A 22,053-nucleotide genomic window follows, 5' to 3' on the forward strand; every position below is an offset into this window, starting at 1 on the left:
GCCAAAGCAATGTTTGGGCACTGTCTTAGTTTACAAACTTCTGCCCAGAAACACATACTTCTTATTCTGAAATATGTGAGTTTTTACAGAACCCAAGACCATTCTATGTTTTTTTTTACAATGGGGAAAAGAGCTACTTTGAAAATACCACAATGCGGGTTTGATTGAATTGAGGCCTTTAAGTTAACAACATCAAAAAGGCTCTGAAAAGAGACCCTGCAGATAAAGGTCAAACATTTAGACTGAAACAGCCACTTTACAGCCTTGAAACAATTACCTGAAGTAGCGGAACCATGTCTAAACTCAGCCCATGAATATCCTGCATCTCTATAATTAGGAGACTAAAGCAAATATGTTCCATTCAGGTGTGTAATCACCCCCATGGCTGATTTATCATGTGAGGAGGATAGTTGTGGAGGTGGGCTTGATAGGTGGTTCTAGGTACATCTCTCTTTTCTTGGCCTGTCATTACATCTGTCTGTCAGGCTTTAAGTTAAGTTGCAGTAATATCACGCACACACGGCACTGTAGCCCACAACCAACACCATCATCCTTTGAGAGTAGCGAAAACATGAGGGGAGCAGCTCCCGTCCCAACATGTCTCCATCCTTGTGCCATAAATCGGTGGCCGGCGCTGCTGTACAGTTTATTATTATAATTTGTTTTTATTTTACCCTTATTTTATTAGGTAAATTGACTGAGAACACATTTTCATTTACAGCAACGACCTGGAGAACAGTTACATGGGAGATGAGAGGGGATTAATGAGCCTTTGAGCCAATTGAGCCAAATGTTCAACTTTTATTAAAATGTGGTGAAATATATATATATATATAAAAATAAAAAAACGTACAATATCCAAAAGGTACTCAATTGGTGGAACACCCCAGCTGTCTATGACTTAACAGGGAGGGGGCTTCCCCTATCAGCATGACTTCATTTCTATGGCCGGCTGAAGCATGTTGATGAAGACAGTGTATCGACAGCTATTTATCCTAATCACCCTGATAGTGATTGAGACTGATAGTAGTGATAGTAGAACAGATGGACATGTGTGATCCATCAGTCTCTCTGGAGTCTGAACTCTTGACTGGGCTGTGGTTTGTGGATGGGAGCCCTGAGGGCCATCCAGACCCCACTGTATTTGATGGTTTCCCTCTCTAAACTCAGTGTGGTGTTGGATGGATGACCAGACCAGTACGAGGCACAGACACACACTGAAGTGTCCCATCGCCCCGTCCCAACTCCTGGGGCACTGCAGTTCCTGATTGGCTCCGGTGATCTGAATGATCTACATCATTGACAGGATTGCAACCAATGTTCCAGTATCTAAGTATTTAGTTTAGGTCTGGTTGTTTGTTCCTTTCCACTGTTTTGCTATGCATTCTGGAAAATACGTCTGTGAAAAATGCAAATAAATACAACTCATTTGATTTTGATTGACATTGAAACAGACTAGAATCAATCTGCATTTCAAGGATAGAGCTCTTGACTGTGATTATTTCCCTACATGTAGAGTTATGGTTCGATGCAACAATCCCTCGCCAGACCTCTCATTTACTCCAACGTGTGGAGCCATTTCCTGTTGGTGTTCTATGGGTAATATATCACAGCCTGTTTTCACAAGCCACCGGACAGGATATTCTCTAATTCCATGCCTTGGCACGTCCATCCAAATCCAGATTTAGCATTTTATGGACAACAATGTAACATCAAATACCATGGGACAAAAAATGCCCAATTGCTCAGCATGGTTGGATTTGCAAGCTGCAGTTAAAACAGTCTCATTTATATGCAGCCATTCAGACGGGAACATTACTATATAGAAAGAACGGTGGTTATTTCTAAAATGTGTTAGTGTTTCCTTTTCATTATTGCCTTATGCTAACAGGCTCTGGTTCTGTCCATTTGTGGTCACACAGGTGAACCTTTCTAATCTTATTTGGCCCATTGTAAATGTTTGACTGCCAGGTCAAAACACATTCATGAAGAATAATAAAGCATATCATCTAATTTTTAACCATGAGAACAGATTTATAGTTTGCTGGAAATAGCTGCAAGCCGTTGGCCTTACATAACCCGTGTAGCTCAGTTGGTAGAGCATGGCGCTTGCAACGCCAGGGTTGTGGGTTCGATTCCCACGGGGGGCCAGTATGAAAAAATTTATGCACTCACTAACTGTAAGTCGCTCTGGATAAGAGCGTCTGCTAAATGACTAAAATGTAAAAGTAAAATGTAACCATAATTGCAATGACATTAATGCAGATGGATACAAGTGGCAGAGCTGTTATTCAGTTGTTATTTATCGCCACTCTCATGCTATTTATAGGTCTTGTTGACGATCTGGTTTCCTGCACATGGCCTTGCCGGGTTCGTACTTTCAATTATGAGTGGTTTTGTGGATCAGTTTGCCCTTTTTTATTTTTTTTATTTAACCTTTATTTAACTTTTACGTAAGGACATGCAATAGTGAGATAAGCCTTCCTGGAAATGTCCTGGAAAGCCCCCTACAGTAGATTGGCTAGAGGGTCAACCACCTCCAAGCTCTACCCTGACAGTAGTGGTAAAGATTAACCCTGATGTGACCATGTCTGGAATTCACACTCCTTTTCATCAGCACTAAAATGACATATCTGCCAAGTTCACTCCCAGATGCTACCAGGGGCGGATTAATGCAGGAGCTTACCGGGGCTGAAGCCCCTGGGCCCAGGCCCACTGGGGCCGCAAGAGGCAGCATTTTATTTATTTTTTATGAAGAAAAAAAATGTCTAAAGAAATATATACAGTATATATTATATATATAATATATATTAAGAAATGTTTTACTGCAACCGCCAACCACAGGAGGATTCAGGAGCCCGCTCTCAATGAGTGTAAACATCCTGCTGCTGCCTGCTGCCGCTCTGCTAATCGTCAGATGGGGGGAGGAGAGGAGGTAGGGGGCCCACGTGGGTAACTGGGGGGCCCTGCCTTCATTAGGTAACTGCATAATAAATAAATATGACTGGTCAATTGTGTGAGTGAGGGGCTGGACCCAAGCCCATAGGGGACCCAAGAGGCAAAGAAAAAAAAAATGTATTAGTATTTTTTGTTTAATTAATATTCTTATTTTATCCAACCACAGGAGCAGTGGTGTAAAAATACTTTAAAGTACTACTTAAGTAGTTTTTTGGGGTAATCTGTACTTTACTTTACTATTTATATTTTGAACAACTTTTACTTCTCTACATTCCTAAAGAAAATAATATGTACTTTTTAATCCATACATTTTCCCTGACACCCAAAAGTACTCGTTACATTTTGAATGATTAGCAGGACAGGAAACTGGTCCAATTTACACACTTATCAAGAGAAAATCCCTGGTCATCCCTACTGCATCTGATCTGGCAGATTCAATAAACACTCACTAAATGCTTAGTTTGTAAATTATGTCTGAGTGTTGGAGTGTGCCCCTGGCTATCTGTAAATACATTTTTTAAAAGAAAATCATGCTGTCTTGTTTGCTTAATAAAAGGAATTTGAAATATTTTATACTTTTACTTTTGATACTTAAGTATATTTTAGCAATTACATTTACTTTTGATACTTCAAAGTATATTTCAAACCAAATACTTTTAGACTTTTACTCAAGTAGTATTTTACTGGGTGACTTTCACTTTTACTTGATTCATTTTCTATTAACATAACTTTACTTTTACTCAAGTAAGAAAATTGGGTACTTTTTCCACCACTGCACAGGAGCCCGCTCTCAATGTTCAAAATACACCAGAGAGCATGATTTAACAACAGAGGATCAATAGTTTCAAAAAGATTACTGTGGATAACATTTTATCACATTGCACACACCGGTAACTGCCAAAATAAAGGAAACGCCAACATAGTGTCTTAAAAGGGTGTTTGGCCACTACGAGCAGCCAGAACAGCTTCAATGCTCCTTGTTATAGATTCTACAAGTGGACCTAAACCATGACAGGACAAATTTACCCCACACCATGACAAATTATTTGTATTCCTCATTTACTCAAGTGTTTATTTTATTTTGGCAGTTACCAGTTGCCTATAGTCGGAAAGGCCGCAATTTGGCCAGCATGCGAGCCAAATATACAACTTGTTGCGTTGCGGCCATTGACATATAATCCATTGAAGGGTTTAGGAACCTCTTACACTGGCAATTTGACTATTAAACTTATGGGTACACTATCAATGGCTGCCAGTCCTGACTTGAATGGGAACTGCCATCTATGGATTATATTTATATGGTTGTCTGTCTGCGTTTTGCAAATTTCTAAATACAATCGCGGGAAAAATGTAAAGTTTGGAAAGCAAATGCCGACTTCTGAAAAGAGAAGACTAATCTGTCTGTCGAACCAACAGTAATTATTTTTCAAACAGCAGCAGTTTTTATAAGTAGCTCATCTTGAGATATGCTATTGCCAAGACTGGTGGGAAGTAGCCTGTGGCTTCATCTTCATCATTAGGTGAGTCAGTGTGCCACCGGAAATTGTGTTTAGTAGCCTTCTGAAGCCGATAATATACACTACATGACCAAAAGTATGTGGACACCTGCTCGTCGAACATCTCATTCCAAAATCATGGGCATTAATATGGAGTTGGTCCCTTTGCTGCTATAACATCCTCCACTCTTCTGGGAAGGCTTTCCACTACATGTTGGAACATTGCTGTAGGGACTTGCTTCCAGTCAGCCACAAGAGCATTAGGGCACTGATGTTGAGCGGTTAGGCCTGGCTCGCAGTCGGCGTTCCAATTCATCCCAAAGGTGTTCGAAGGGGTTGAGGTCAAGGCTGTGCAGGCCAGTCAAGATCTTCCACACCGATCTCGACAAACCGTTTCTGTATGGACCTCGCTTTGTGCACGGGGCATTGTCATGCTGAAACAGGAAAGGGCCTTCCTCACTTTACAGTTGGCACTATGCATTCAGGCAGGTAGCGTTCTCCTGGCATCCGCCAAACCCAGATTTGTCCGTCGGACTGCCAGATCGTGAAGTGTGATTCATCACTCCAGAGAATGCGTTTCCATATACACTGCACTGTATATATATATATATGTATATATATATTTGTTTGTATTTTATTAGGATCCCCATTAGCTGTTGCAAAAGCAGCAGCTACTCTTCCTGGGGTCCACACAAAACATGAAACATGACATAATACAGAACATTAATAGACAAGAACAGTACAGAACTTTTTTTAAAGGCACACGTAGCCTACATATCAATACATACACACAAACTATCTAGGTCAAATAGGGGAGAGGCGTTGTGCCGTGAGGTGTTGCTTTATCTGTTTTTTGAATCCAGGTTTGCTGTTTATTTGAGCAATATGAGATGGAACGAAGTTCCATGCAATTATGGCTCTATATAATACTGTACGCTTTCTTGAATTTGTTCTGGATTTGAGGACTGTGAAAAGACCCCTGGTGGCATGTCTGGTGGGGTAAGTGTGTGTGTCAGAGCTGTGTGTAAGTTGACTACGCAAACAATTTGGGATTTTCAACACATTAATGTTTCTTATAAAAAGAAGAAGTGATGCAGTCAGTCTCTCCTCAACTCTTAGCCAAGAGAGACTGGCATGCATAGTATTTATATCAGCCCTCTGATTACAATGAAGAGCAAGACGTGCCACTGTGTTTTGGGCCAGCTGCAGCTTAACTAGGTCTTTCCTTGCAGCACTCGACCACACGACTGGCAATAAGATTAGACAAAACTAGAGACTGCAGAACTTGCTTTTTGGAGTGTGGTGTCAAAAAAGCAGAGCATCTCTTTATTACGGGCAGACCTCTCCCCATCTTTACAACCATTTAATCTATATGTTTTGACCATGATAGTTTACAATCTAAGGTAATGCCAAGTAATTTAGTCTCCTCAACTTGTTCAACAGCCACACCATTCATTTCCAGATTCAGCTGAGGTCTAGAACTTAGGGAATGATTTGTACCAAATACAATGCTCTTAGTTTTAGAGATGTTCAGGACCAGTTTATTACTGGCCACCCATTCCAAAACAGACTGCAACTCTTTGTTAACGGTTTCAGTGACTTCATTAGCTGTGGTTGCTGATGGGTATATGGTTGAATCATCAGCATACATGGACACACATGCTTTGTTTAATGCCAGTGGCAGGTCATTGGTAAAAATAGAAAAGAGTAGAGGGCCTAGAGAGCTGCCCTGTGGTACACTACACTTTACATGTTTGACATTAGAGAAGCTTCCATTAAAGAAACCCCTTTGAGTTCTATTAGATAGATAGCTCTGATTCCACAATATGGCAGAGGTTGAAAAGCCATAACACTTACGTTTTTTCAACAACAGGTTATGGTCAATAATATCAAAGGCAGCACTGAAATCTAACAGTACAGCTCCCACAATCTTCTTATTATCCATTTCTTTCAACCAATAATCAGTCATTTGTGTCAGTGCAGTACATGTTGAGTGCCCTTCCCTGTAAGCATGCTGAAAGTATGTTGTTAATTTGTTTACAGAGAAATAGCATTGTATTTGGTCAAACACAATTTTTTCCAACAGTTTGCTAAGAGTTGGCAGCAAGCTGCACCATCGAGAGCATCCTGACTGGTTGCATCACCGCCTGGTATGGCAACTGCTTGGCCTCCGACCGCAAGGCACTACAGAGGGTAGTGCGTACGGCCCAGTACATCACTGTGGCCAAGCTTCCTGCCATCCAGGACCTCTATACCAGGCGGTGTCAGAGGAAGGCCCTTAAAATTGTCAAAGACTCCAGCCACCCTAGTCATAGACTGTTCTCTCTGCTACCGCACGGCAAGCGGTACCGGAGTGCCAAGTCTAGGTCCAAAAGACTTCTCAACAGCTTCTACCCCCAAGCCATAAGACTCCTGAACAGCTATTCATGGCTACCTGGACTATTTGCACTGCCCCCCAACCCCATCTTTTTACGCTGCTGCTACTCTGTTAATTATTTATGCATAGTCACTTTAACTCTACCCACATGTACATATTACTTCAACTACCTCAACTAGCCGGTGCCCCCGCACATTGACTCTGCACCGGTACCCCCCTGTATATATAGCCTCCCTACTGTTATTTTATTTTACTTCTGCTCTTTTTTTCTCAACACATTTTTGTTGTTTTATTCTACTTTTTTATTATAAATAAATGCACTGTTGGTTAAGGGCTGTAAGTAAGCATTTCACTGTAATGTCTGCACCTGTTGTATTTGGCGCATGTGGCCAATAAAATTTGATTTGATTTGATTTGATTTGAAGCTTATAGGTCTGCTGTTAGAACCAGTAAAGGCTGCTTTACCATTCTTGGGTAGTGGAATTACTCCAGGCCTGAGGACAAAGACTTTCCTCTAGGCTCAGATTAAAGATATGACAGATAGGAGTGGCTATAGAGTCAGCTACCATCCTCAGTAGCTTTCCATCTAAGTTGTCAATGCCAGGAGGTTTGTCATTTTGATCGATAGCAATATGTTTTCCACCTCTCCCACAGTAACTTTACAAAATTCAAACTTGCAATGCTTTGCTTTCAATATTTGTTTTTTTATGCATGAATACGATGGCTCACTGTTCATTGTTGGTATTTCCTGCCTAAGTTTGCCCACTTTGCCAATGAAGTAATCACTAAAATAATTGGCAACATCAAATGGTTTTGTGATGAATAAGCCATCTGATTCAATGAAAGATGGAGTTGAATTTGTCTTTCTGCTCATAATTTCATTTAAAGTACTCCAAAGTATTTTTTCCATCATTCTTTATATCATTGATCTTGGCTTCATAATACAGTTTCTTCTGTTTGTTGAGTTTAGTCAGATAATTTCTCAATTTGCAGTAAGTCAGCCAGTCAGATATGCAGCCAGACTTATTAGCCACTCCTTTTGCCCCATCTCTTTCAAGCATACAGTTTTCAATTCCTCATCAATCCATGGAGCCTTAACAGTTCTATCAGTCAGTTTCCTAACAGGTGAATGTTTATCAATAATTGGAAGAAGCAATTTCATAAATTCATCAAGTGCAGTGGCTGGATGCTCCTTATTAATCACATCAGACCAACAAATATTTTTTACATCATCCACATATGAGTCACAGCAAAACCTTTTGTATGATCTCAAACACTATTTTAGGCCCAGCTGTTAGAACTTTGGCTTTCCTGGATATAGCCACTATATTGTGATCACTGCATCCAATGGGTACGGATACAGCTTTAGAACAAAGTTCTACAGTATTAGTAAATATGTGGTCGATACATGTGGATGATCTTGTTCCTGTAGTGTTTGTAAACACCCTGGTAGGTTGATTAATAACCTGAACCAGATTACAGGCACTGGTTACAGTAAGAAGCTTCCTCTTGAGCGGACAGCTTGATAAAAACCAGTCAATATTCAGGTCCCCAAGAAAGTAGACCTCTCTGTTTACATCACACACACTATCAAGCATTTCACACATATTATTTAGATACTGACTGTTCACACTTGGTGGCCTATAGCAACACCCCAAAAGAAAAGGCTTTAGAAGTGGCAAGTGAACCTGCAACCACAACACTTCAATAACACTTGACATAAGATCTTCTCTAAGCATTACAGGGATATGTCTCTGAATATATACAGCAACACCTCCCCATAAGCATTTCTGTCTCTTCTATAGATGTTATATTATTGTATTGCTACTGATGTACAGTGGGGGAAAAAAGTATTTAGTCAGCCACCAATTGTGCAAGTTCTCCCACTTAAAAATATGAGAGAGGCCTGTAATTTTCATCATAGGTACACGTCAACTATGACAGACAAAATGAGAAAAAAAAACCAGAAAATCACATTGTAGGATTTTTAATGAATATATTTGCAAATTATGGTGGAAAATAAGTATTTGGTCAATAACAAAAGTTTCTCAATACTTTGTTATATACCCTTTGTTGGCAATGACACAGGTCAAACGTTTTCTGTAAGTCTTCACAAGGTTTTCACACACTGTTGCTGGTATTTTGGCCCATTCCTCTATGCAGATCTCCTCTAGCGCAGTGATGTTTTGGGGCTGTCGCTGGGCAACACGGACTTTCAACTCCCTCCAAATATTTTCTATGTGGTTGAGATCTGGAGACTGGCTAGGCCACTCCAGGACCTTGAAATGCTTCTTACGAAGCCACTCCTTCGTTGCCCGGGCGGTGTGTTTGGGATCATTGTCATGCTGAAAGACCCAGCCACGTTTAATCTTCAATGCCCTTGCTGATGGAAGGAGGTTTTCACTCAAAATCTCACGATACATGGCCCCATTCATTCTTTCCTTTACACGGATCAGTCGTCCTGGTCCCTTTGCAGAAAAACAGCCCCAAAGCATGATGTTTCCACCCCCATGCTTCACAGTAGGTATGGTGTTCTTTGGATGCAACTCAGCATTCTTTGTCCTCCAAACACGACGAGTTGAGTTTTTACCAAAAAGTTCTATTTTGGTTTCATCTGACCATATGAAATTCTCCCAATCCTCTTCTGGATCATCCAAATGCACTCTAGCAAACTTCAGACGGGCCTGGACATGTACTGGCTTAAGCAGGGGGACACGTCTGGCACTGCAGGATTTGAGTCCCTGGCGGCGTAGTGTGTTACTGATGGTAGGCTTTGTTACTTTGGTCCCAGCTCTCTGCAGGTCATTCACTAGGTCCCCCCGTGTGGTTCTGGGATTTTTGCTCACCGTTCTTGTGATCATTTTGACCCCACGGGGTGAGATCTTGCGTGGAGCCCCAGATCGAGGGAGATTATCAGTGGTCTTGTATGTCTTCCATTTCCTAATAATTGCTCCCACAGTTGATTTCTTCAAACCAAGCTGCTTACCTATTGCATTCTCGCCTGTCCGACGACGACCCGGTTGGCGCCGCTTCGGCTCTCCTGCCTGGGCATCCTCCCTCATCGCCCTCCAGTATCAGACGGCCTCCTCCTCTGTGATTCTCCCCCAACCGAGGAGGACATCTACCAGAGTAACCTCCTGTTCCATACCCGGCGTTTGCTCCTGCACACGCTGCTTGGTCCTATTTTGGTGGGATCTTCTGTCACGATCGTTGTAAGAGGCAGACCAAGGCGCAGCGTGATAGGCGTACATCTTTTAATGAGTACTTTACATCAACAACAAAACAACAAAACGATACGTGAAGTCTAAAGGTTCACCAACACCAACCTATACAGAACAAGATCCCACAATTAACTAGAACCAACAGGCTGCCTAAGTATGGTACCCAATCAGAGACAACGAGAATCAGCTGCCTCTGATTGGGAACCACCCTGGCCAACATAGAAAACACGAACTAGATCAAAAACATAGAAACTACAACCTAGACACTACACACCCTGGCTCAACTTTTAAGAGTCCCCAGAGCCAGGGCGTGACATACAGGTCTGTGAGAGCCAGAAATCTTGCTTGTTTGTAGGTGACCAAATACTTATTTTCCACCATAATTTGCAAATAAATTCATTAAAAATCCTACAATGTGATTTTCTGGATTTTTTTTCTCAATTTGTCTGTCATAGTTGACGTGTACCTATGATGAAAATTACAGGCCTCTCTCATCTTTTTAAGTGGGAGAACTTGCACAATTGGTGGCTGACTAAATACTTTTTTCCCCACTGTATCATCAAATGAATTATATCTAAATTATATCTATCTATATATATATATATACACTACATGACCTAAGTATGTGGACACCTGCTCGTCAAACATCTCATTCCAAAATCATGGGCATTAATATGGAGTTGTTATAACAGCCTCCACTCTTCTGGGAAGGCTTTCCACTAGATGTTGGAACATCGCTGTGGGGACTTGCTTCCATTCAGCCACAAGAGCATTAGTGAGGTCGGGAAATGGTGTTGGGTGATTAGGCCTGGCTCACAGTCGGTGTTCCAATTCATTCCAAAGGTGTTCGATGGGGTTGAGGTCAGGGCTCTGTGCAGGCTGTCAAGTTCTTCCACACCGATCTCAACAAACCATTTCTGTTTGGACCTCACTTGGTGCACAGGGGCAAACAGGAAAATGCCTACCCCAAACTGTTGCCACAAAGTTGGAAGCACAGAATAGTTTAGAATGTCATTGTTTGCTGTAGCGTTCAGATTTCCCTTCACTGAAACTACAGGGCCTAGCCTGAACCATGAAAAACAGCCCCAGACCATTATTCCTCCTCCACCAAACTTTACAGTTGGCACTAAGTATTCGGGCAGGTAGCGTTCTCCTGGCATCCGCCAAACCCAGATTCATTCGTCGGTCTGCCAGATGGTGAATCGTGATTCATCACTCCAGAGAACGCGATTCCACTGCTCCAGAGTCCAATGGCGGCGAGCTTTACACCCCTCCAGCCGATGCTTGGCATTGCGCATGGTGATCTTAGGCTTGTGTGCGGCTGCTCAGCCATGGAAACCCATTTCATGAAGCTCACGACGAACAGTTCTTGTGCTGACGTTGCTTCCAGAGGCAGTTTAGAACTCGGTAGTGAGTGTTGCAACCGAGGACAGACTATTTTTACACGCTACGCGCTTCAGCACTCGGTGGTCCCGTTCTGTGAGCTTGTGTGGCCTACCACTTCTCGGCTGAGCCGTCGTTGCTCCTAGACGCTTCCACTTCACAATAACAGCACTTATATATATTGCCTCTTAATATTGTACAATCTGTGTGACGCTTCATTGGCCTTGTCTATTGTTTTTTTGAATTCAAGACCAGATTGATCTCAGTTTGTCAGACTAGCCACTCATTTAGGTCATTTGTGTGGTATTAAAAAAGATTCAGCTAATGTCTTGAAGTAGAATTGCATGAAATGCATTTTTAAAAGGCCAATTTTTTCTGGACCCTGCTAACAATTGTTCCCCATGTGTGGAAATCCTAAAAACACCTCTGCTCAACTGTAGCCTCTGCCACATTGCAAATGTTATTATGGCTTTATTATAAAGGGGCTTTTTCTTCAACAGTAAATTTACCACGCATCGAATTGCATCTTGGTGCACGGATTTGTCTACAGAAAATCATGGTGTGCCGGGAAGTGGGGGTGGGTAGGGCCTATAAATAAAAACAAAGCCCTGGGGCCTATGATTTCTTAATCCGGCCCTGGATGCAACAGTAGGTGTTGTGAGTGGCAGTGATACAAATGTCCTCCTTGCTCTATCCCTGACACAAATAATGAGGGCAAAAATTACAGCATAGTGGCCACTGAAAATTATAGAGTTTTAAGTCCAAAATGACTTGAACTTTTTGTACACGCCTTACATTTTCATATGCCTGTTTAACAAATCGATCCCAAAATGGCTTCAGCTTGGTTGAGTAGGGTAAGTAGGTTTCTTGATGAGCAGAAGAGTGTGAAAGTCTAGCGGAGCTCCAGTGATTAATGGTTGGATTGGGAGGCCCAGTGCCTCGTGGGAGAAGCGTAATCACAGCGGCTCACGAGGGACCAGCGAGTAGCGCCTGGCAATCAGGCCACAACAGAGGTCTCATTCATCACATGTGTATTATGCCCTTTTCAGGTACAACCCCCTGATAAATCCTACACCAACACGGCCATGACAGCCTCGGAGTGCCTAGAAACCCCCACAACTTGTAACTGGTAGAGGGAGGGGAGTAGCCCAGACTCTAGACGGAGCAGGGTAGTTATCGACTCTAAAATAAAAATAACATTTTAACTTGGTCTGAGTTCCAGTAGAAACTATTCCAGTTTATGTGTAGTTCATGCTTTCTCCTTTCTTCTGGCAATGACTCTGTCATGCTGCCCTGAAGACTCTGGCATGCTGCCCTGAAGACTCTGGCATGCTGCCCTGAAGACTCTGGCATGCTGCCCTGAAGGGGGTTGATAACAGGCATTATTCAGGGACCTTGTCAACTGAGTCTCTTCCTGTCCTTAAGGATGTCACCATGCTGGAACCTCTTTCCCTTCACCCAGTGACCATGACCTCTGACCCTTAACAATAGGGCCAGATTACTGAAGGGGCAAGCAGGGCACGTGCCCCGGGGCCCCGACCTCCAGGGTTCCCGAAGCCTTTTTCTGTGGGGGGGGGGGTTTGGCACCCTGGTGGTCGAGGATATGAACACGTCATAAGAAATGGCAAAATGTATAGAATGACAGGAAATTAGCTTTAAAACTGCACAATTTTCTCTCATCTTCATTGCAAAATGTGAAGAATATCATGTGATGAGCTATAAAACAGCACATTTTTCTCTCGGCCCCATGGCAAAATGTGTAGAATTGCAGGAAATTAGCTTTAAAACTGCAACAAAAGAATTGGGTTGGGGGGCCCCAAATGCGGTAGTCAGGCCCTGCTTAACAATGTCAGTTTGACCCAGGGGCTAGACAGTAGCCAGACCAGTCATCTCTATGTCGCTGCTCCAAACGGGGCAGAGATACTCAGGGTGTGTTGGACAAGCATGGATGTGAATTAACTCAGACTCTCTCAGTCAACCTACCGTGAAGCAACAGTAATCTACCATTTAATTATTGGATGATATCCTAATATTCTGATATGCAGCGTGAAAAACAGTTGAGGGCATCTGTCAAGACAAATCTATGTGTTGCACTGCAGCCAAGGCAGGCCGGGGGATATTTACTCACAGGCAGGCACATAAGGCATACTGGAGAAGTTGACCAGACCTTGCCTTTGTAAACAAATTGTGTGAATTGTAAACACCAACGCCACTGAGGAAGGCAAGAACTGACATATTTCTTTCTTCGCTCTCGTGAGTCCAGACTTGATCCGTGACCTGTAAAATCTACCCTCTCTGCATGGAATGCATGTGACAGGTATCTCTCGTGCTAACTCCCAAAGAAACACCTCATACAGCTAATACATACTATACATTCCTCTGCTGAAAGCAGAGAAAAATCCCAACAGGTCTAAACAGTGATAGTGTAGTAAAGCAGCATGGCTTGCAGAGGCTGGGAAAATCCACAGATGACTGTTTGTTACACGATACCTACTTACAGTATAGTACAAGAGTCTGAATTCCCATAGCTCTGACCTAGTTCGTACTGTAATTCAGTAGCTGTACTGTGGTGGTGATGAAATCACAAGGAGGTTATTAAGTTCAAATCACTGTATTACTGTAGACATTATGAAAGGTAAACCCATGAACCCTATAGGAATCTCATGATCTGATTGAGGGGTTTTTCTCCCAGGGTGAAACCTAGATTTCATGATTCAAGATTATCCAGCATATTGGAGGCCCCAAACAGCGGCCATTTAGAGGTCATCCACAATCACAGCTACTACCTATGAATGTGTCACAGACGACCTCAAGCTGAAAGCAGAGATAGGTATTCTCTATGAACTCTGTAACCTCTTAACCCATCCTCCAGACATTTAGCTAATGTATTCATCATCTGCTGCCCATCTCAGAAGCTGCTGCAGTACAGTGTGTATGCCCTGGGGAGGGCTGCTACCACTGAGAGCCTACTGATGATGGTCCGTAAGCAGTGTTCAGGAGGCTCGTTGAAGGAGGGAAGACACTGATGTAGATGCCACAAGGAAGATTACGGAAATGCCACAATACTGTATCTATCTGTCACTTCGGATTTGAATGAAAGAAAACATGGAAACATTCCTTGAATTCTCCAAATGACTCCATTGTAGTCCTTAATTGAGAGTTTATCCTAAGGAATTTCCCATTTGATAAAATGCCTAACTAAAATTAGTAAAGAAATATATTTTAAAAAGACAAGCATAGTAATCTCCAACCTCTGTTGTGAGTAGGAAAGTTGAAGGCTCACTGTCTAGGGACCATATGCTTTCCATGAACCCTAGTTTTTCCTGGACCAGTGCCAGCTACTGTAGCAGCTACTATAGATTGAATAAAGAATTCCTACATCGAACACAGGATCTAAGTGAAAAAGGACAGTAAATCATCTGAGGTTCTTAAACCATTTAATTGGATGAATGTGGTTCCTATCTTTTAATGAATTAACTAATTGCATATACAAGAACTGCTGTCATGTATAGTGCCTTTCACTAGGTCTCAAAGGGCATTGTATGGGATTTACTCACGTTAAATAAAGAAATGATAGAAAATGAATAGAAAGATATCAGCAGACCCTATTGTTTTAGACTGTGGACTGGTAGAGCAGTTCACTATCAACTACACCAAAACGACAGTGGCCATATTAGTGTTGTTGACTTACCCTCAATGTTTCCAGGCTGTTCGTTTGGGCCCTGGTAGTTGAAGAGGGTGTGGGGCTGTCTCCTGGCCAGCTGGTCTCCCTCCTCCCTCGTGACAGGAGCTCTGCTGGTCGGACTGATCTTCTCTGCGGAGAACGAAGACTCCTGGTCAGGTTTCCTCTGGGGCGTTCTGGGCTCCTCACGCTGCTCCTCAAGGGGCTCCTCAAGGTGCCTCCCATGACTTTGGGATGAAGGACTGCCATCATGGTGGTGACTGCTGTGGCTGTCTCTTTTTTCGTGGAGGCCAGTGTATCTCACTCCCTTGTCACTATGGACAGTTGGAGTGACGTCCTCCGAACTGTCACTCTTCATCACTCTGTCACTGTCTCTGTGACGCCTGCTGTCCCGGTCAACAACTTCCTGTTGACGCCTTTGACTCTCTGAGGTCACTTCCTGTTTAGTTGTTGATATTGTTGACTCCTCCTGGGCCCTTAAGGTGGTCTGATCTATGTGATGTGGATCCTCAGTAATGGCCGCCTCCTCTGTTCGCTCCTGATCGTATGTTCCTAGTCTCTCTCTCAGCTCCTGCCTCAGGTCATTAAAGATCTCATAAGGAGAAGAGCTTGTCTCAGCATAGGATGGTGACACCGTGGTAGATTCTGTTCGCTTGACCAGGTCTTGTGGAGTAGTAGATGTGGGGTCAGGCAGTGTGTAGTCATAATCCTCATCTTCATCCAGGACGGATGGCTCCTCTTTGTAAAGAGGTAGGATGTTAGCAGGGGCAAATGGGTCTAGTGGGCTTGTCTGTTTGTTATCATGCAGTTTGCTGAGGTCTCTCGGAGGGTTGTTGTTCTGTGTGGTCGTTGCTATCATGGGCTTCTTAACGTTACGAGAGTCACAGTCAGGGATAGGAGAACACATCAGGCTCCCGCCATCGTTAGGACAGTGACACACCTGACAAGGGTCCATCTGGAAGGAGTGACCTGCCTCATATTTCTGATTGCCATGGACACAGCCAATGCGCTCACACTGCGGACACCCATCCGCGGGTTCCGCGACAGCAATGCAGTTGGGAGGGATCTCGGGACACGGGATGAAATGGCAGCCGATCCTCCCGCCTCCCTGTAGACAAGAACATTCTGTGCTTCCGAAATCCACAAAGTAAGATTCTCCCTCTGGAACTTTACCATTCTGGAAGCCTGCATGGATGCAGTCATAGTACTGGTAACCTTCACATAAGCATCCTATTTTAACACAGGTGGCACAGCAAGCTCCTTTCTCCAAAACCTCCTCAATGCAGTTGTCCAACACTGGACAATCCACGCTTGTACAGTCCCTTTGGCTTAGACAGGGGCCCAGGCACAACAGGATCACACATTGAAACAGCATCAGTTTCTTTTGGTTCATTTTGCATAAAAGTCCCCCAAGAACAAATGTTGAAAATTGAATTTGTTGATAACTATTGTCCACAGTCCTCTGCAGTCGAACAAGAGTGAGAATGATGTTGAAGGTCCGATTTCAAATGGCCTCCTTTAACCTGTGAGAATGAAAGAGACATAACATGACATTTCTGTTATGTTATGTTATTGTAGTGACAGAACCACAAGGTCATCACCAAGTTGTCTGTTTCTTCTACTTACTTGTTGTTTTTGATTGACTTTTGATTATTATTGGTATTGATATTTGAACTGCTTTGTTGAGGGAGCTGCAGGTAAGCATTTTGCTGCACTGTTTACAGCTGCTGTAACCTGTGTACGTGACAAATTAACTTTTATTTAATTTTATTTGAACTGGGTCCCACTAGTCTGTTTAAACTAGCTAACATTACTGTCATTATGCCTAGACTAAAATTGACCATTGAGCTAATGTATGTTTTTCCATGCCTACTCTCTAGGGCCACAGCACAGCTGTGGATGCATGTTGTGGTTTACATTACATTGGCATGGAAATTTGGCTACAGGTAACGCCGGATAGGGATAGGGGGAAATATGGACAACCCTAGACAAACTGTCCACAGTTAGAAAAGCAAGGCTGAAATAACAAAACCTTCCTTCCAAAACAATACAATACAATTGGAGGCCCACACATAAACAGTTGACAGAGTGCTTGGAGCAGAAGATTGTTTATCAGCAACGATATCAACTTAATTTAATATTGCCTTGTAAAAAGCTTTATAAAGTGAAGTTTCTTTAAGATAAAGAGGGTATTGTTGAGGTACAGTAACAAGTCGACTCTGCGTTTGTTAGGAACACTAACAGATGAAAGTACTCCACCTACTGCACCTGACAGAGCATGAACAACTTCAACAGATACAATAATAAAGATAACAGAGAGCTAAGTTAATCCTCTTACACAATACAGTAGTAGGCTTGTAATGTGGTTGATAGTGCCCGATCTCTTCCAAATCAGCAATTTCAAAATGTGGGAAGTGTGCAAGTTCTTGATAAGATGAATATCTTACACTATTGTACTTTGCGGTGATCCATATTCAGACTGGTTATTCAGACAATTCTATACTTGTGTGTGGTCCAAGTCAGTGATGTGACTTCAAATCAGAGAACATATTATTGAAAACTAGGTGTTTCCTGTTTTCCTCCACTGCTCGTGTGCTTGGTCCAGTTCTAAGAGACACTGCGACATTTCAAGCAAAGAAATCTGTTTTATGATTCTACTAGTTATTTTCCAAAATACTTTCCTGTTGCAAGTGAAACATTCTGTGTATAAAAATCAATATTCTATCTACTCCTAACATTTTACTCATCTTTAACGCTGAGCTTAACACTCAGTTGAGGAATATTAACAGTGTTAGTTAGACTCAAAAGACACACACATAACGCCCCCTTAGTACTAAGAAACAGCTTGCTGGTGCATAGATTCCAACATATGGTGGAGCAGTTTGGGAAGGCAAAAGTCACGCCGTGTTGACATGGTATATATTCCTCAATAGACACCCTCCACGCTCATGTGTACATTGGTTGTATGGAGAAACCTGCACTGACACGTCTTTAAACTCTCAGCAGCAACTCATAACCGCACACAGTCCCTCTGTTTTCTATATCAACATATTCTAAAATACTATGCCCCTGCCATATTATGTGCTGATTCCATGACTATGTTTAAATATATTTTAATAAGAATGTTGAGTTTATCAACCTATATAGTGTTATGGACTGTAAGTATACCAAAATGTGCTGCTCTGTGTTGAGGCATCCATTATCTAGGTGCAAATTCCTCCTTAAATGCTGATTATATAGGGGACCATGCACTGGCTTCCCTTCAGTGAGGATTCTATCATCATACACTAACACAACCCCTCAGTGTCAAACTCAACCAAGCACACAGTTAACAGGTTATAGCAGTCACAGCCAAGTGCAGAGGTTTTCAAAATGAAATATTACAATCTCCCCTTCCAAATTCAACGTTTTTTCAAATTCAAAGCTTTTGAGAGACATCAGACATCCAATAGGGAAGTAAAACGTTGGTTCTGGCAACCTCTCTCACATCTGGGGCTACGTCTCTCTCTTCATCATACCAGACCACAGAATGAGAAGGACTGCAGCACAGACTAATGCACCACTTAGCCAATCAATGATGGCTTTGTGTGCAGCGGGTAAGGAATCATTTCAGGTCTCACAGTCTTGACTGGCATGTGCCCCACTGGTTTGGTGTTTTAATGATGTTGAATTCAGCACATGGCATGTGAAGACAACTGGCATGATTGTTCCTATGTCTGCCACATCTGAGAGTGAGATTCAAAAAAGAAATAGAAAGTCTGACTGGGAAAATAAAACTGATTGCATAAATATGTGTCACTCACAACCACTATCAGAATCTGTGATAAGAAGCTAAAGTGAATGCTTACCTAGATAATACTCAATTGTTTCAATGAAACAAAGTACATTGTTTGTTTTTCTATCCGTTAACACAATGTCCAAAGCTTCCCAAACAACGGTTGTGGGCTTGGCTTGCTCATCCCACTCTCCACCTTTGTCAACCACAGCTCTTGCCAGGACACAGAAAACATTTAACATGATAATGAACATCAGGAAGTGTTCTCAACAGTACTGTTTGGGGTTAGAGTCTTAGGGTTTTGAAATACTGTATGTTCTGACTGTTGTAAAGATTTAAAGATAGCCTACAAGATAACTTCAGTCTATCTGGTAGACGTTGCATTAGAATGTCTTGAATGTGATTAAGTCAGTAGCCTGAGGGGTGATAAGGTGCACAAACTCACATAGAGCCAAATCACTTTTAACAAATATTACTGTTGTCATTACACTTTGTCATTACATACAAATTGATATAAGCATTAGACTTCAGGGCTAATTGAAGAGAATACTCCATAATTTGATATTGGAAACATGATTTAAACACATGTTCTCTGTGTTTTAACAAATAAGTGTGAAATAGGCGTAATTGTATAGATTATTAAAAAGCTGACATCTTATTTGGAGAATGGAACAAAAATATAGCCTGACAAAGCTTTTTAAGTTAGTGACATGCTGTCATGCCAAGCCATACACACAACTGATGGGTAGAAATGGGGGAAAACACCATACGTTTTACATGTTTTACATCATGGAAAGAATCTCAAGCAGTCTCTTATATAAGGTTAGCACATAAACACATTTTCACAGAGAAGTGTACAAAGGCAGTGATTGAAAAGTTTACATTTACCTTGCGTCTCAGTTCTGTCAGTGTGCGACGGATAGACTATCCTGTATTATCTGCTGGCCAGTGGTTGTCCCCAAAGTTAGTTGAGCGCGTTCTAAAGAAAAGGGGGATGTGCACGCGCTCCCTGCGAAGGGAGAGAGGAGAGGGCGGAACAAAAACTTTCTTTGCCCTCCTAATACTTTGGCAAATTAGAGGTCTGGAATAATTTCGCGCCTCTATTTCATTACGCTACTGATTCATGTTTGAACGAATTCCAATCCCCTACTCTGTGCATCTCGTTGGTCTTTTACTTTACTGAAATAGGCTGGTTGCTGTCACATTCCAATATTAGCCATTGCACTTGTGTTTACTGACGAATGAAGTCATTTTCCCTAGCGCAATTTATATTGTAATTATTGAGACATTTTTGTGTAACTATTGTAATTCCAGCTGAATCACCCAAAAGTAGATTGTGCAGCTCCAGAACAACTATCATGCCCATATTATGCCCATTTGATTACCTTGAAAAGGATAAAGGATAGGCTAAAAAGGCTACAAGTCACACACAATATTCAAACTCTCCTGCAAATCTTCTCACTCAATAAGAAAATATCACATGATCCATGCGGCGTTTCATGTTTTAGGCCCAGGGATGAAGATAGCCTACATCTGTGAGTAACTGTTTAAAGACAATCAGGTACTGTAATTCAATGGAGTGGGTTAGCTGCTCTCCAGCTAAAAGACATACACGTGACTGAAGCGTTGATTAGATTTTTCCCAATCTCTGTCTCCCTGAGAGGACAGCCTGGTCTCATAGACTAGACCTAATAGTAAACATAAATCCGGGATACTCAAAATAGTATATATGTTAGGCTTGGTATGGTTACATATAAGACAGAAGGTTACTTAAAGGGATACTTCAATATTTGGGAGAAAAAAAAAACTTTATCTACTTCCCCAGTGTGAGATGAACTTGTGGATACCCTTTTTATGTATCTGTGTGCAGTTTGAAGGAAGTTGCTAACTAGCGTTAGAGTAATTGCTGCATGCTAGGAGTAGTGTTGCGAGCTAATGCTAACTAGCATTAGCGCAATGACTGGAAGTATATGGTATATATACTTCCAGTCATTGCGCTAATGCTAGTTAGCATTAGCTCGCAACACTACCTCTAACTTCCTTCATACTTGATGCAGAGATATAAAAATGGTATTCATGAATTCATCTCACTCTAGGGAAGTATATAAAAGGCTTCATTGCCAAAATCCAGAAGTTTCCCTTTAAGGCAAAAACTAAAGTAGGGTGGTTGGTCGGGTTGGATGGGTAGGTGTATAACGCGAACGTCTAGCAGCCCAAAGGTTGTGCGTTCAAATATCATCATGGACAACTTTAGCATTTTAGCTATTTAGCAACTTTGCAACTACTTTCTACTTTTTAGCTACTCTGCAACTACTTAGCATGTTACCTAACCCTTCTCCTAACCCTAACCCTAACCCTAACCTAAACCCTTTAACCTAACTTCTAACCCTAACCTTAACCCCTAATCTTAACCCCTAACCTTAACCCCTAGCCTAGCTAACATTAGCCACCTAGCTAACATTAGAATTAGCCACCTGGCCACCTAGCTAACGTTAGTCTAAACAAATTCGAATTTGAATTGGAAACATGTCATACTGATTGGAGTGTCCCGGATTTACTTTTACTATGTTACGTCTACCCCTGAGTCTAGGTTGCAGCAGAGAAGACACTCCTGTGATGTGGACTAACCTCTGAAATAACCCTCAAGTAGAGGTCAGCAACCACCAACTCCATCACTGTCTGACACACACACGTGCCTCGAGCCAATCTGTTTTATCTTATTTAGGGGTCATGGGGGCCATCAGTGAGAATGATCCTAGAGACAAAAGTCCCCTCAGTGAATGGATAGATTGATCAGACAAACACAAGGGGATTTATGGTGCCATTGGTGGCTTTGTTTTAGGGACACCCCCACAACAAATTAATGACATGGATGAGTCAATGGTCCCAGCGTTTGTTTTTGGGTGCACATTGTTGTAAAGGGAGAACAATGTGGAGATCATATGTCTTCCTCTGGACTATTGATCTGATGTAGTAGAGAAAGGGAAAGGGTGTACCTAGTCAGTTGCACCTCTGAAATGTGTCTTCTTCATTTAACCCAACCCCTCTGAATCAGAGAGGTGCTGCCTTAATCGACGTTATCGGCACAGTTGTTGTGGGGGTTAACTGCCTTGTTCCACCTTGCCGGCTTGGGGATTAAAACAAGCAACCTTTCGGTTACT

The 22,053-nt window shown here is 42.2% G+C and overlaps 1 protein-coding gene across 1 annotated transcript in view; it reads right to left on the reverse strand.

Moving 5' to 3' along the window:
- The window catches only part of LOC311149613 (fibulin-2-like), a 55,373-nt gene extending 35,513 nt beyond the window's left edge, over positions 1-19,860 (reverse strand). Inside the window, exons 1-2 of the mRNA XM_084186796.1 lie at positions 19,781-19,860; positions 15,127-16,640 (exon numbers count right to left, since the gene is read on the reverse strand). Coding sequence (XP_084042922.1) covers positions 15,127-16,510 — 1,384 coding nt within the window. The 5' untranslated portion in view covers positions 16,511-16,640; positions 19,781-19,860. The remainder of the gene's footprint in view (positions 1-15,126; positions 16,641-19,780) is intronic.
- Between the last annotated feature and the right edge of the window lie 2,193 nt (positions 19,861-22,053).

This window comes from Coregonus lavaretus (genome assembly GCF_964263955.1).
Source record: "Coregonus lavaretus genome assembly, chromosome: 22".
In the NCBI taxonomy this organism is placed as follows: domain Eukaryota; kingdom Metazoa; phylum Chordata; class Actinopteri; order Salmoniformes; family Salmonidae; genus Coregonus; species Coregonus lavaretus.